The 15,838-nt window shown below is 37.5% G+C and overlaps 2 protein-coding genes and 1 non-coding gene across 4 annotated transcripts; 2 read left to right on the forward strand and 1 right to left on the reverse strand.

Moving 5' to 3' along the window:
• Window positions 1-3,623: 3,623 nt before the first annotated feature.
• Window positions 3,624-6,658, forward strand: scpp1 (secretory calcium-binding phosphoprotein 1). The gene is made up of 9 exons (XM_085163179.1): window positions 3,624-3,781; window positions 4,036-4,090; window positions 4,503-4,550; window positions 5,124-5,177; window positions 5,293-5,319; window positions 5,426-5,536; window positions 5,735-5,767; window positions 5,852-5,911; window positions 6,011-6,658. The coding sequence occupies exons 2-9, from the start codon at window positions 4,037-4,039 to the stop codon at window positions 6,437-6,439; spliced, it is 816 nt and encodes a 271-aa protein (XP_085019305.1). The 5' UTR covers window positions 3,624-3,781; window position 4,036; the 3' UTR covers window positions 6,440-6,658.
• Window positions 6,659-10,426: 3,768 nt separating this feature from the next.
• On the forward strand, window positions 10,427-10,500 carry trnai-aau (transfer RNA isoleucine (anticodon AAU)). The gene has a single exon. It is a non-coding gene; the product is annotated as a tRNA-Ile (tRNA).
• Window positions 10,501-10,979: 479 nt separating this feature from the next.
• aptx (aprataxin) lies at window positions 10,980-15,790 on the reverse strand. 2 transcript variants are annotated; one of them, XM_085163177.1, is made up of 7 exons: window positions 15,653-15,786; window positions 14,559-14,605; window positions 14,159-14,437; window positions 14,008-14,067; window positions 13,688-13,914; window positions 12,373-12,476; window positions 10,986-12,264 (listed from the first exon to the last, which is right to left on the reverse strand). In XM_085163177.1, exons 1-7 carry the CDS (start codon window positions 15,780-15,782, stop codon window positions 12,116-12,118), a joined length of 996 nt encoding a protein of 331 aa, XP_085019303.1. In that variant the 5' UTR covers window positions 15,783-15,786; the 3' UTR covers window positions 10,986-12,115. The 2 variants fall into 2 exon arrangements, with proteins under 2 accessions (XP_085019304.1, XP_085019303.1); XM_085163178.1 differs by lacking the exon at window positions 14,559-14,605 and having other exon boundaries at window positions 10,980-12,264; window positions 14,159-14,320; window positions 15,653-15,790.
• Window positions 15,791-15,838: the final 48 nt, after the last annotated feature.

The following is a 15,838-nucleotide window of genomic DNA, read 5'->3' on the forward strand; positions in this document are numbered from 1 at the left end:
TTTTTTTTTCAGGGTTTAGGATGCCACTGCTAACTTTGGGAGGGCCTTTGGGAAACAGAGATAAAGAGAGAGGCGGACAAAGGGATCCCACTCCCACACTGAGCTTCTGTTGGGCGATATACTTCAAAAGAATTGTGTGTCTGTTTCCCAAAAAATGAAAATAAGTTTTAAAAAGAACGCTCCAGGGTTCATAACAGATTTTGACAGGTTTCATTTTTGTTACTGAAGATAATTTGCATGCATGTATAGAGGAGTTCAGGAGAGTGGGGCAACAGAGTCTACAGCCATCTGTTAAACACTACTCTGTTGTGGTTTGGGCAGCATTTCAGCCAGTGGTGTTGGGGATCTTGTAAAAATTAATTTATTTACAAGCACAGAAAAGTGCTGTCAGATTTTGATCTACCATCCAGTACCATCTGGTTCATTTTTCAGTAAATGATCCCAAAAGCACTACTGCAGTAAAAGCATATCTGTATAGAAAAACTGTAGAACACTGGACATATGGATTGTTCTCCCCAGAACCCAGACCTCAACATTACTGAAGCAGTGTGAGCTCATCCTGACAGAGAAAAGAACAAAAGGCAGCCAACATCAAATACAGAGCTTTGAATGTTCTTCATGAAGCCTGGAGTACTATTCCCAAAGACTGCTTAAAGAAATGACAAGAAAGGTTGTCTAAGAGAGTTTAGGCTCTTTTGAGGAATAAAGAGGGTCAAACCAAATATTGACTTTAAAGCTTTTTAGAATTGTACAGACTCTGTTTTTGCAATGATTTTATCATCTACTGAAAAGCAGCACCAGTACAGGGCTTGGCATGATGCTGATTCTGAGAGAAGGGCTTCATATTCATTTGTGTCCTGTCATAAATATTTCTTTGTTTGTCAGCTGTATTCATCCTTGATGACACCAACAGAAAATCCATTATCAAACTCAAACTTCAGATTTCCATATCAGTTAGACAGAAAACCTCAAATCCCTGGTGAATAGAATCAATTAACCAGGGGTGGGAAACTCCAGGCCTTGAGGGCCGATGACCTGCAGGTTTTAGATGTGTTCTTGATCCAACACAGCTGATTTAAACGGCTAAATGACCTCCCCAGCATGTCTTAAAGTTCTCCAGAGGCCTAGTAATAAATTAATCATTTGATTCCGGTGTCTTGACCCAGGGTGATATCTAAAACCTGCAGGACACCGGCCCTTGAGGCCTAGAATCCTCCACCCCTGCAATAAACAAACACGTTTGTTCAGATGTGTAGTATTTCTTTGTTGACACCGTTCATTTGTTGACACAAAAAAAGTACTATGGGCAGGTTGTTTATGGCAGAATGAACCCAGTCCAAACCAACATGACCACATTGTTTTAGGACAGAAACAATACATACTTTTGGCCACTAGATGTCACAAAAACTAAAGTCTGTACTCTTAAAGAGGCTAAGAAACTGCAGTATAATGAGGGTAAATGATGAGAGTAGCAAGGACATGACAAAATCGCTCAAAAACTGCAGTTTTACCTTAACCTTTACCTTACCAATTAATTGATATTCAAAGAATCAACACACCAGCTTTAAACACAAGCCTCTTCATTGAAAAAAATACACTGCTTTTCAAATTCAAATTTTATTTGTCACATACACAGTCATACACAGTATGATATGCAGTGAAATGCTTACACAACTGCTCGTGACCTAAAGAAAAAAAGACTATGAATAGGATAGGAAATAAATATGAAAATTAAAAAGGGTAAATTTAACTAGGAAGGAATAAAATAAAATATAAAAATTAAAGTTAAAAATGAAATAACTGTACAACAACAAATTAGAATGAAGGGTAAATTTAACTGGGAAAGAATAAGATAAAATATATAAATTAAAGTTGAAAATAAAATAACTGTACAACAAAATACACAATACACAAATACACAGTATACAAATATATAAGAATGTATGAAGAAATATAAATATATATATACAATAACAACAGCTGTACAGTATTAAGTGGAAATGAAGAAATATAATGTCCAATGTTGTGCAATCCACATTTGTAAGTGTCTTTTGCAGTGCAAATATGTTTAAAGTGATTTAGTGATGAAGTGATTAGATTAGATGACCACACATCTAATCGAATTAGTGTAAGCAAAGTCCAGAATGTCCAGTGTGTGTGTAAGAACCATATGTGTGGGTCAGTACTGTGTGGTGGTGTGATTGAGAGACCGTATCGCCTGCGGGAAGAAGCTTCTCCTCAGTCTCTCTGTGTTGGTCTTCAGGGAGCGCTCCCTGAAGACCGCTTTGTAACATTGGTCATCAAAGCTGGGAAGTACAAGCTTTGACTTATATTACATAATGTTGTAAATCAATCAGTCAATTCCACGAGGCATTGATGGAAAGATGCTATCTTATTTTATACAATGCAGAGTAAAAAAAATACACGATGTGGCATCAATCATGGTGTTGTTTTTAGTAAAATCATATTTCACTATTCATCACTAACTTGCATTACTGCACTGTTTTCCCTTAATTAGCAACTAATTCAAACATATTTAGGCAAAAAAAAAAAAAATAGAAGAAAATGATTACACTGCACGCAATCTCAAGGATCACACTGGTGATGCACCAGTCTGACAAATGCTTAGTTACATTAAGAATATTAATACCACAGATGCATCCAACGCCTGTCTGACAAAGATAATTACATTATTAAACCTTAAGTAACGTTAAGGTGAACGTGCAGACACTGTTGACTGTCTGCGTATCACAACAAGCATCAATCATCTCCTCCTCCACTCCTACCCTGTGGTTTTGGTGGAGAGCGCTGGACTGGTGAACATTCAGTCTAATTACAGGTTTCTTTTGCTAAGCTGAAATCCAAAGTGAGGTTAAACAAGGAATTCTGTAAGCTTATTTTGGGCCTGGCCATATAAGTATATCCAGGAAGCGATTATATGCCACAGGATGGAAATATATATAGAAGCCTTTACTTGTACATACTGTACATGCTTAATGTTCCAAAAACACAATTTCCAATAACATCGTTTAGCAGTGAAGGCAAAATATGGTTTGTTTTTGTTTTAATAGACGTGTGTGTGTATCTGAAGTTAATCCATTTATGTGAAGTTGCCACATGTTTTTATAAAAGGCAGTGTTTAATTTTCTCAATTTAAACCAACCTTATATTAAGAACTTTATAGCCCTCGCACTTGTACTACTTGTAACCTGTTCCATGTAATCCATCATCTGACAAAAACAAAATTCCAAATAGAAAGGGAAGGAGGGGAAAAGGAAAAGAAAAAAAGTTTCACCGGAAACAAGCATGAAACTGTCTAGCCCTCTTTTCCTCTCTGAGTGGGTGAGTTTATTTTTTCAACAGGCCACAAACCCTATAGTTTAGTGCGCTAAATTATATTTCACTAAAGACGTGAGAGGGGGTGTAGGAAATTTTGTGACTGGATAAAAGAGCACACAGTGTCTATGTGTGTGTGTGTGTGTGTGTACAATCATCATCACGCCACTGTGTGTTTTCTGAACTCCCTCTCCGGAACAAATACACCTTCGCATGACGACAAAAAAGACACATCCGGAAGGAAGTGATGCAATCACCTTAAATGAGAATACTTATATACAGTAGTCCTTGGAGTTCCCTCCAGCATATCCACACATCGTGATTTTACTTCAACTGCAAGCTTCCATTCGAGGTTCAGTACAGACTCCGGATTCTCCTGTTTGCTGCCTTATAGACTAAACGAGGAGCACCAGCTGCATCTTTTTTTATTATCTCTGAAACTGAGGTAGAGTAAATGATTATGTAGTATTATTATTATTACTTTTGATCACAACTCTTACTTTAGTGATCACAACTTTGAAAGTTTTGAATTGTCGGTTTGGTTTGTAGTAACTTAACATCTAGAAGTTTAAACCCAAGAGCAAATGGATGTGACCCTATTTTGGGGGGAGTTTCTTTTGCTAATGCACCATAGTAGTTACTCTTACACTGAACTGAACTTAATGAGAATGATAATTACATACTTTTTTTTTTTTACAGAATGAAGGTTCCCATCATTACATTTTGCCTGATTGGAGCAGTCTTTTCCAACCCGGTGAGTATGAAAGCAGAAAACAAAAATAAATTATTAAAAAGGTCTCAATTTTGAAAGATTTTTTCACCGTAATTTTTTTTTTTACATAACTTTCAGATAGATGAAATATTCTCCCATCTACCATGCTGTGTATTTTTGTTTATTTGAAAGTATTACTGAGGTTCAAGGACACAGTTACAACAAAAAAATCAATAATACTAAGTACAAATAAGCATAATATTACTTGCTATTAGTAAAACAATAGGTGACGTGGAACTAAGGCATGTCATGACTATATGTATTTTTTAGAAATAATAATAATAATAATAATAATAATAATAATAATGATAATGATAATGATAATGATAATGATAATAATAATAATAATAAAGTGTCCGTTAAATAACCATCTGTTCCATTTTCATTCTGACAGATTTTACACACTGTTGTTTCAGTATCAAGCGAGGTTGCATCAAACTCAGTAAGTAGCATTTTCAAATCACAAATCATTTTTTAATATTTTTTCCCAAATGCTAAATCACAGTTGTATTAGACCTTGTTTCTGGTACTGGGAAAGAGAGAGAAAAAAGAAAGTAAATAATTCCACAATAATTCAAAGTTTAACTTAATAATTTAAAATTTCAAGTTTTGTTTTTATTTATAGATGTTTAAATTAGTAAGTTTAAATTTTGGCAATGATTTTCTTTTCATATATTTGAGCTTCTATACGTTTGAGTATATTTCAGGAACTATACATAAACTACTAAACTATATAGTCTGCCTGCAGTAAAGCTGAATTCCTTGAAGACAGTCAGCAGGAAAAGCTAACAATGGGCGTGGGTACTGGAAGTTTCTCCAGACCTCAAGATGATTCCCATTTCAGAAACTATTGTTTACTATACTTTATGTCTGCTTCCATTCCGGCAGCAATAGCTTGCCCAAGCAAGGGTTGACAAGAATGAAATCTTAAATGAATGATGATTGTTGATGCGGCAGTTAAAGCATATAATTAAAATACATTTTTCTCTGTGCTTACTTTGTTTTGTTTACCCAGACTGAAAGTATGTCTGTTTCACAATCGTCTGAAAATGACACCTCAGAGCTTCAGGTAATGTGTACATTTATTTCAGTAATGAGTAAATGGTTATTTTTCCTGACTCTTTCCATCACATTTGATTGCTGAGTTTCATCAATGTGACTCTTTGTTCCTGCCTGTGTTGCAGAGCACAGAGGAAAACACCTCAAATCAGGTGAGTTATTTTGGTTCTCAAATGTCTTCAGAAAACCTTTATCCTAACACACAGATCAAAATCATTTTTCTGTTTACTGAAAATGTCTCTGGTTTTTTTTATACAGAGCTCAGAGTCAGAATCATTAGAATCCACAGAGAACACATTGGAGGACACATCAGAGGACACATCAGAGGACACTTCAGAGGACACTTCAGAGGACACATCAGAGGACACGGTGGGTCCTATTAGCAATCCGTGTAATATTTTACTGTTATCCTTCAACAAGGTTGCTATTTCCATTTCATAATCTTTAAAGCATTAGCAAATTGTTAAGATTTCTGGGTGTAACCTTGAATATCAGATGATACAAATGAATAAACCTGGAATAAAATTGATATTTGCCTCCTTAAATGGGTTTCATTTCCACAAACAGACTTCCGAAGAGAGTGACAGTCAGTCGGATGAGGTAAGATGAAGTAAAACAACTTCTTTTACTTACTGTATTATGTGTAGTACAGAATTACACTGTTTCTTCACCTCTCTTCCACAGATGGACTCCATGCTTGACACCAAAGATGATAGTATGGGCAGTGAAGAGAATGTCAGAAAGGTGCGATAAATCTTTTACGTTATCAAATTATTTCATTTAACCTGCTTAAGTAGAGGTTACAGTTAGTTAACAGAGTGCTCTCTTTATTCACTGCTTTAGAGCTGGGTGCGAGTGTTTACAAATACAGTGAAAGCCCTTAGCGCTGAGGACAGCAATGAGCTGCCCAACACAAACCTGCTGGTGAACCCCACAGACAGCAGTGACAGCACCAGTGACAGCATAGAAACCACAACTGCCACCAATGACAGCAATGAAAGCAAAGACAGCTCCAGCAGCGAGAGCAGTGAGAGCAACGAGACCAAAGACAGCAGCGACAGCAGTGACACCAGCATGAGTACAGAGGACAGCAATGCCAGTGACAGCACCGAGCTGAAACAACTGAAAGCCAGGGACTGTGTGAATGGCACTCAGAGCTGCGAAAGTGAGGAGGAGCGTTTCTTCCAGAGTGTAGGAGATGATGCTCATTTCTCAGTGGATAATCTGATGGTGCCAGATGAGGATGACAGGGAGTTAATGCTGCGAAGATGATGACATGCTCTTGTGCAGCCTCTCATTTCCCTCTATGAACTCTAGCACTATGACTAGCCTGAACACTTCAGGATGATAGATTTTGTTTTATAGATTGCTTTATGTTTATAATGACATAATGCTACATGCAGCTGATTTTTGTGTGAAAATTATCGAGGTGATATTATCCTAAGTGTTTACTTTGTTTTTATAATAATAAATAAATAATATAATCATGGACTTGGGGCTTGTGGTGTGTTGGCATACCATTCTAATCAAGGATTTATCCATCATGCAATTTTATAACTGGCCATAAAACTGTACTCTCTACTTTTTAAAATACTTAGAAAATTATAGTAAAATACATATAATAACTGCCTTGCAAATTCATATTTTGCATGCACATTATGTAGCTTTTAAAATTACTAGAGATGGCACGATACCACTTTTTATTGTCCGATACCAATTCCGATATCATAAATTTGGATATCTGCCGATACCAATATGAATCTGATATAGCGTATTTTGTAATCAATAAAACTGTTTTTATAAATATTTTGCTGCATTTTGTATACGTTCATACTCAAGTTTTAAAAAACGAGACTGAAGCTATTCTGTTATACCTGTATGCAAAAAATACACTCCACCCAAAACATTTTATAGTTCAGCAACACAGATCACTCTAATAAATTTAAACCTACACCATCCTCCCTATTCTGGTATTTTAAAGTACTTACCTACCTAACTAATAGGGTTGCCAACTCCCAGCAAAAATATTAGGGAACCACCCCCACCCCCCGCCCTTAATCGATGTAATCAACTTTAATTTAATGCAAGTGTAAAACAAATGCACAGAAATCAATTATTTTTCTACAATAATTAAATAGATTCAACATCTTTCTTCAACAGAATTGCACAGACTGCACAGATGGTACCTTCCCAAAGGAAAAAGTACTATAGCTTACTAGGGTAGACTTATTAGTTACTATATACAATAATGGATTTCTATACATTTAATCAGATGACCACTTTTGTTGTAAGATTCAGATAATTATTTATTCAAAGTTTTTAAATGACATAACAAAGAAAAATATTTCTTTGTGCCCCCCTTTCCCTGCTAATGCCCAACCTGGCCCTGACAAAACTTTGCTAGACCCACCCCTGCACAGTTACCAGCTGTCAGCTACATAAAAAAAGGATCCTGGTGTTATTTGTCTCTCAGAAACAGTTCATAACTTCCCTTCAACTCATTCATGTCACCTAAAAGGTAAACCTGTTTCTCCATCACCTGTTCAGCTCTGATGATTCAGTAAGGACTTCTCCTGGTTTCATCTTCAAGTTTCCCTCTCACCACAAACGGATATCATGACCAGCAGCTTTTACAGCCGTGGCTCCAGCAAACCTCAGCTGATACTAGAAAGTAATATTAAATACATTCTAACAACAGCTTATCACGCAGCGGATAAACAACGTGCTGCTGTTGTTTATCCGCTGGTCTCCTCTTTCTAGCGCAAAGTGGGCGATAAACAAACAAGACGGGACTTGCGGCAGAAAAGCCGATCAGCTGATCATTGATCAGTTTCATGTTTGAAGTAATAACAGGAGAGGAAGGGGGAGTGAATGAGAGAAGTAGATGCAACTGCGCTGCAAAGACAGAATAACTCCAGCTTTGTGTCTATTTTTTTTTATTCTAGCTGAAGTACGGGACAAATCGCTTCCTTTTCACCTCAACAAGGAACTCAAATGACCAGTCCAGCTGTGGCTCAATATATCAGTTGTTAAGCTTAATGCGGAAATACTATGCAAACATTCAGGGATGAACTTACACACTTGCTTTACTTCTGTGGGATAGTTTTCGCCGAGATTAAATGCTGGGGTTAGGAAGCATGTAGCAGCTCCAAATGCTCCAACAGACGCTGACAGGTCTCCAGACAACAGCCGCTCTATCACATACTGGTCCGATGCGCTGAGCTGGGTTACGCCAAGTAGCGCGTTTTGTGATACTTCGGATCGGATTACATTTTTGATTTCTCTCTGATACCCGATCCAGTAATTTAGGTCAGTATCAGACCGATACTGATATGTAATATCAGATCGGTCCATCTCTAAAAATTACAATTAGCTACTGAAAAATAGTGCCAGGACAGCTGAATAAACAAAGAATAAAAATTTTAAGCTGAGTCCACCTCTACAATAATACATTTTTAAGAAAAATGCAGTCCTGCATATTAGAGGTGGGCGAATTGATCGATAGTATGAAAACAACTTTTTGTGTTTACTATCACGTCTCTTTTATTAATGGTCTATAACACATTTAAACCACAGAATTGTTACAGCCATTTAGAGGTCATTAAAATATGTTCCGAATTTGGCAAATGGATGATGGTTAGGCTAATCTCACAGCCTAAATCACGAGGTACTGTTCTCCCCTACAGTAGCGGTTTTAGATACGGGCGACACGGGCGGTTGCCCGGGGCGGCATCATGGTAGGGGCGGCATCACCGGCATCGGCAAAAAAAAAATAAATGCTCGTACTCATGCTGCCCCGACGTCAGCCAGCGCATATTGGGAATGGCATAAGCACCGATCGGTTTTCTATCGCCCATTTGCTGGGAGTAAGGGCGCCCTGCTGCTTGCGGCACAGGGAGGAGAGGGCGGGGCGGCGGGGGATTTTCTGACCGGCTGGAGCAGCGTCTAATAACCAACTCGCAAAATAAAACAAAATAAAAACAAACCAACAAACACGAAAACACCAGACATCATGATACAGACTTATAATTTGCACCGATGTTTTTTCGAAATTCTATACATGAAAAGTGAACGAGAGCCCTCGGTGCGCCTGTTCGCTGCTGAAGTCAAAGTAAACTTTATTGTCATCTCCGCTACAGTCCAGTTTATAGAGAGACGAGACGACGAGGCTCCAGTTACAGCAGTGCAAATAAACAAACAATAAATATAAGAAGAGTAAGAAAATAAATATACACTTTAGGACTCGGGGGAAAGGGATCAATAACAATTTAAAATTTACAGTTTGATGATTTAAAGTCTCACACACAAGCCGTCGAAAGGGGAGGGGGCCGGCTGCTTCCAAATAGAGCACATTTCATTTATAATGTTGTAAATCCAAGCTCATTATGTATTCATGATCTGAATCCTGGGTTGTGTGAAATCTCAGAAATAAACCTTAGACAAAGTGAATCTGTAAACTAAGGTGTAGGTTTATTAGATCATGTTGTGGTGATCCTCCGGTTGGGGGATGGGTGTTCATACTGGAGTGCAAAATTAAAACCAATGGAAGATGGACAAGAAAAGTTCAAAGCCATCAGGTCCTCAGTTTAGAAAAAAGAGAACAGAAGAGGAGGAGAAACAAAAGATGCAGGTAAGCAGATGTGTCATTGGATAATGGCAGGTCATCCTGAACCAATCAGAATACTTTATTAATCTCTAAGGAAATTATGTGTGTTACAGTTGCTCCAAGAAGAAATGGTAAAAATAGCAACAGTAACAGACTAAACTCCAAACAATACATTATATTACAGATTTTAATATTAATTAGTCAGTGTCAATTGTTGATTTGTCCTGTTCTCATTGTATGACGAATTATGATGGCTGTTTGGTAGCCGTTTGCATACTATGCATACTCTCTCTCTCTTCATATGTGTGTGTACAACAATTTTATGTTAATGTACAATCCTTAATATGTTTTGTCTCTGTGTGTGTGTGGGGGGGGGGGGGGGGGGGGCGCCAGAGGGAGTGTTCGCCCAGGGCGCCAAACAGGCTAGGACCGCCACTGCTCCCCTACATAAGCTCCCTTTATAGGTTAAAAGTATTGTTATTGGTATCGGATCACTAGCAAAGACAGCATTGTCGCAGAGTACTGCTGTTTATTACTGAGACTTCTTAAATGAAATACTAGCACATAATACTTGCCTTGTAGTCGAATGTGAAAGTACGACGTGTGATATGTATGACTCTCTATATAAATGGCACTTTCTCATCCGCAGACATGGCCGGTTAGCTCAGTTGGTTAGAGCGTGGTGCTAATAACGCCAAGGTCGCGGGTTCGATCCCCGTACGGGCCACTAGAGCCTTTTTTTGTTTAATTTATTTTTACATTTCTGTTGTACTGGTTGATGACGATATCACCCTAAAAATACTGAATATCGTGTGGAGAAGTAGTTCGTCATTAGACAAATCTCGAAAACTGTCGCGGCTTATATGAAGAGTCCCCACTAGATGGTACCAAATCTTCATGTTGTTTTGTGCACTAATGCAAATTACGTTTTTGTAATCTTTCTTGAGGAAAAGGGCAAAACCGTATACAACAATCTGGAAAAACGCCAGGAAAAATAAATACAATATAAAATTTGATATACTGCACAGAATCAGTCACAAAGCATAGTGAAGACTAAAGGAAATTTCCAGTTGATTCACATTGTCCACCAGCAAAATATGTCTGCCAATGTCCAGGAGACAATTCACACATATTTATGGTCTAAATATGTTCTCCTCACCGAGAAGGTCACCAATAATCTGTTTAATGACCATGTCAACATAACCTGCTATTATGTGTGGTTTGGGAAAAAAAAAAGACAAGAGGTGGAGCTGAAGATGCTGAGATGATCGGACCAGGATGGATGGGATTAGAAATGATCATCAGAGGGACAGCTCAGGTTGAACAGTCCAGAGAATCAAGGATAAGATGGTTTGGACATGTGCAGAGGAGGGAGATGTATTGTACAAAGCATGTTGAATATGGAGCTTCGAGGCAGGAGAACACGAAGGAAGGCCACAGAAGAGGTTCTTGAATGTAGTGAAGGAGGATATGCAAATGATTGGTGTGACTAGAGATACTGCGAGTGTGCGGGTGTAAAGAGGCTGTGCTCTGGTAATGGTTTAAACAGATTTCTCAATCACATAATTAGAATGAGAATCAAAATACAGAGACGTAGGTATTAGCAGTAGGTGGCTGAGCAAGCTTTATCTGTTATTTGCTAAAGGAGACTGTAATAGCAGCAAAGAAAAAGTACACCAAGTTCTCCCAAGTACCAGTATGTTATTTGACTGTCTGCTACTATTTCAACACATCAAAGCAGTACAGTTTTTTTCCCCAGCAAGCTATTTTTCCTTATATAAACACCTGTAAGTTCAAAAGGTTTCTTTTATACTTTTTGAAACAAATGTTGATTTCTGTGGCAGCTGTGCCGGCTCTGAAAGCGAGTTAATGCATTTCCAGAACAATACATCGACAGCTTCCTTTGTTTTCTGTAAATCTGCATTAAAAATCAGTCTAAACTTGATGCACTGCAGGACTTACAAGACGCAACTTTAATTGAAAAGATATAGGCAGTATTTAGTTCTTAGAAAATATTTATTGCAAAATATTTTAACATGTTTGAAATGGTATTAACACTAAATGAAATCCATGACCTTGCATTACACTGATGGCATTTACCTTGAACGTTTTGTAGCTTGACACTCAATTTTCTATTAAACTGGAAAACCCTAAAAAGCAACAAACAATGAAGACCTTTGGAATTTGTAATCAGGCCAATAATTATGGAACCTGCAGGAACTTAACATTGTACAAATGAATGAATGAATGAATGAATGAATGAATGAATGAAAAAGTTAACATGAGATATGTGATCAATGAAAACCCAGAGCATGAGCATGAGTTACAGTCACATTATTATCTCAGAAATGAGACTTCAGGTGTTCCTTCAGTGCCGGTATAGTGGGAAGCTCTTTGCGACACACGTGGCAGCGGAGAGGTAGCTTCAACAGCTCACTGGTGCCTTCTTTCACAGTGACTTTTCCATCAGTTTCAAGCATCTGAATGACATCTGCAGGAAGAAAAACACAAAGTATTTTGAGTCCACAGTATAAATGATTTGCTCTAAAGCCAAATTATTTCAAAGCAGGTGTTAAAAATAAACTAGAACTGTTCTTACCCTTAGACTCAATGAAGTAATCTGTTGTAAACGAGTTCCAATGCTTTTTGTTCTTTAAACAAGGTGAGTCAAAGTCTTGGCTGATCACGTGGAGGTGAACATGACTGAAAGGCAGAATTGAACATTTCAAAGCCACATTAAAAACCTGTGTAAGATTAGAAAGTAAAGTCTGAAGCGTTTGCATTTTAGATCTTAGCCACAAGATGGCAGCAGATGTCCAGAACAGCTTCTATGCTTCAAGTTTCATGGCACTTTTATTCCAAAATAATGTGGGAAGAATCTAGACACTCACACAGTATGTAGTAGTTATTTTAAGGTAATGATTGTTGTTTATGTGTCAGACGTTGGGACCACACCACAATTTATTAGATTCATTTTTTAAATACAATAATACATCTGCATCACATTTCTCTTTAATGGCTTTAAAGATGTTTTACATGTTTATATGAAAAATTAAAGCCAGATCAGAAAAACGGGATAAAACATTAAAAACGCAAATTTGAAAAATCAGAGCCTTTGTAAATGAAAACATAAAAAACAGACAAATAAAAGTAAACGTTCAATGCAGAAATGATGAGCAATTAAGGTTCATTTAAACTAAGCGTAAACATGAAATGTACTTATTTTAAGCATAGAGAAGTCTGCATATTTTTTTTAAATTAACATTTATTCCCAGAAAGTTAGGATTTCCTTTCAAAATTGCTTCCAAATGTATTCTGTTGTCACTTTTGTTTTTTAGCTTTTAACGACCACGTGATTGATTTCACAAGCTTTTGAGTCAGAATGAAAATCCTTAACCCTAACCTCTGAAAAGTCATTAACTTCAGAGCTTCTTTAACCTTGAGTACCACATTAACTGGAGGTCGGTGTCTACCTGGTAAACAAACAAACCCAAAAAAAATGCTTACTTTTATTTTTAATTGACTTCGAACTGTCTTTTATTTCCTGAATTTCTCTCTACCATTTATTGGTCTTAATTTTTATTTTATTCTGCCCTGCACTTCTTTATTTCATTCAGTCTTTGTTTTATTTTGCTGCTCTCTGAAGCACTTTTTAAGGTAGATTTTGAAAACCTCTCTATAAAACCAACAATTATTATCATTATTATTACTATTCTTATTCTAATTTAAAACTATATGTTTTTTGTTGTTTTTAATTGTTTGTTATAGCAGTCTCAATAAACACATCCACTAAAGCCTCATCAGTCAAATTGTAGTAAAAGGACTAAGTCTAAGCATATTACCTCCATATTTTTAGTTTAGTTTAGTTACTCTCCCAAGTTCACAAAATCATTTCATATAGTCTAAATTTTTACCTCATGCTTGGGATGGCGTGGTATCCCGTGCGGAACTGCACCGAACTACAATCTGGGCGCTGTTGAATCATTTGGTCAGCAACTTTCTGCATGTGTTTCACCAGATCACAGTGCTCAGTGCGCAAAGCCTTCAGGCTGGGAACTGACTGCCACGGGAGCACAAGCCAGTGGTGGCGAGCTTTGGGGTATTTATCTTTAATAACGACCACTTTGTCATCCTTGTACACCTAATTTAAAAAAGTTAAAAAATTGGATATTAGAGACAAAATCCAGTTCTCCAGTCAACATCACATTGTGAGTCTCTTTTATAGAATGGCTACCTGCATCTTGGGGTCTTGCATTGATGTCTTAAGGCCTTGACTCCAGTGTCCAGCATTTTCCTGCAACCGATATTAGGGGACATGTTTCTTCTGGATAATATATTCATTCAAACTCAAAACATGAAAACAATCCAAACATTTTTTTTCTTACATTTGTTTTTGGTGAATCTGCGTGACTGACTGACACTGAGATCCTTTCTGTTTGTTTGTCTGCTTTCATACTCTGAGCGTCCCTCTGGCTCTCTCGGTCCTCTGAATTGGACTCTCGCTGCCTTTTTGTTCCACTTTGGCTGCCAGTGGGATCCTCTTTGAACTGTACAGTGTAGGGGTAAAGCTGATTGACAATCTGAAGGCGCTGTCCAGGCTTTATTTTGACCTCACTGTCTTTACCGACCACCACGGAGTCTACAGAGGTGGGGTTTAAGCCTAGCTTTGGAATAAAAATGGGGATATAAAAGACAGATTGTAAGATTATATAGTAAAAAGTGGAAGATGGGAAAAAGTTTAACCTCTTTATAGATATTCAAATTATGGATGTGTAAGTATCTTACCTGTTTAACTTTGACATAACCTTTGTTGCATTCTGCTTTCAGCTCCACTGGTTGGAAAAGGATAACATTTGCAAAAGTCACACTTTCCACATATTAATGATAAAATCTTTGGGAAATTTATAATAGTTTAGAAAGTCAATTAAAAATGCTGTAAATGGGTTTGGGCTTCCTATGGGTCCTCCAGCTTCCTCCCACAGTCCAAAGATATACATGTTAGTGGTGATTCTAATATACCCATGGATGTGAGGCAGATACGCTGTTTGTAGTGTATAGTTTAATGTATGGTTTTGGCTTTGTGTGCTCAGTAAGACGCTTAGTAAGTGCTTAACCTCAATATTACAGAAATGCATTCGGCCCTTCAGTTGATCCATCAACTATTAATCAAAGCCTCATCAGAAATGGTCTCACTGGAGGTGACAGTCATGAAAGAAAGAAGGGAAATGGGGAGAAAGGGTTTCAGTTCAGGTTGAGAACTGGAATGAAAAATCAAGGGCGACGGGTATTATGGCGTGTCAAATCCAAATTTAAACATTTTGGTTCAATTTGTTGCTAATATGTAAGAAGGAGGTCAGGAGAAGCACAACAGTAAATGTCTACAGGCATATGTAAAATACAGTGGAGGCTCGGTCTGCGTTTCAGCCAGTGTTGCTGAGATCTTATCAAAATTGATGGAATTATGAATGCAGAAAAGTACCATCACATTTTGATTCACCTTGCATCTGGAAAGCACCTGATTGGCAACAGCTAAATTTTTCAGCATCAGCTATCATCCTTGTTAAAGCAGTCTGTGATGACCTTGATTGAGAACGAAACAAAAGGCGGCCAACATCTAAAGAAGAGATTTGAATGTCATTCAAGAAGCCTGGAATAGTTCTCCAGGTTTCTTGAAGATCGCTTAAATAGATTACAAGAACACCTGCCTAAGAGAGCTCAGGCTGTGTTGACGTGGCCATAACCTTAGCGGTCATACAATATATCTCTTTTTTTAATCTTTCTTTTTTATTTTGATTTTAAAAAAAATTACTTCAATAGTTAATAGCTAATTAATAGCTAATTGTTAACACTGCTAGTGTTTCAGACTGAGATGCTGTTACCTTGCTGCCGAGAGCATTTTTTGTCTTTGATGGTTGTTTCTGGCCCTCGCCCCAACACAACGGTCTGTAAATGAGGGAGCTGGATGGGTTTATGATTCCCCTCCTCGCTGATAAGCCAACAGAGTGGCATTTTATCATCGTTTGTCTTCGGCCTCGCAACCAGGGTTTCTGTTTCCAACAGTTCAC

Source organism: Neolamprologus multifasciatus, chromosome 6 (genome assembly GCF_963576455.1).
Source record: "Neolamprologus multifasciatus chromosome 6, fNeoMul1.2, whole genome shotgun sequence".
NCBI lineage: Eukaryota > Metazoa > Chordata > Actinopteri > Cichliformes > Cichlidae > Neolamprologus > Neolamprologus multifasciatus.

Coding starts and splice junctions, on each gene's coding strand:
- scpp1 (XM_085163179.1), top strand. CDS start 4,037: ATGAAGGTTCCCATCATTACATTTTGCCTGATTGGAGCAGTCTTTTCC. Junction 4,091..4,502: donor GAGCAGTCTTTTCCAACCCG/GTGAGTATGAAA, acceptor TCATTCTGACAG/ATTTTACACACTGTTGTTTC. Junction 5,912..6,010: donor GTGAAGAGAATGTCAGAAAG/GTGCGATAAATC, acceptor TCACTGCTTTAG/AGCTGGGTGCGAGTGTTTAC.
- aptx (XM_085163177.1), bottom strand. CDS start 15,782: ATGCCACTCTGTTGGCTTATCAGCGAGGAGGGGAATCATAAACCCATC. Junction 14,606..15,652: donor AAAATGCTCTCGGCAGCAAG/GTAACAGCATCT, acceptor TTTTCCAACCAG/TGGAGCTGAAAGCAGAATGC. Junction 12,477..13,687: donor CACGCCATCCCAAGCATGAG/GTAAAAATTTAG, acceptor TCTGCCTTTCAG/TCATGTTCACCTCCACGTGA.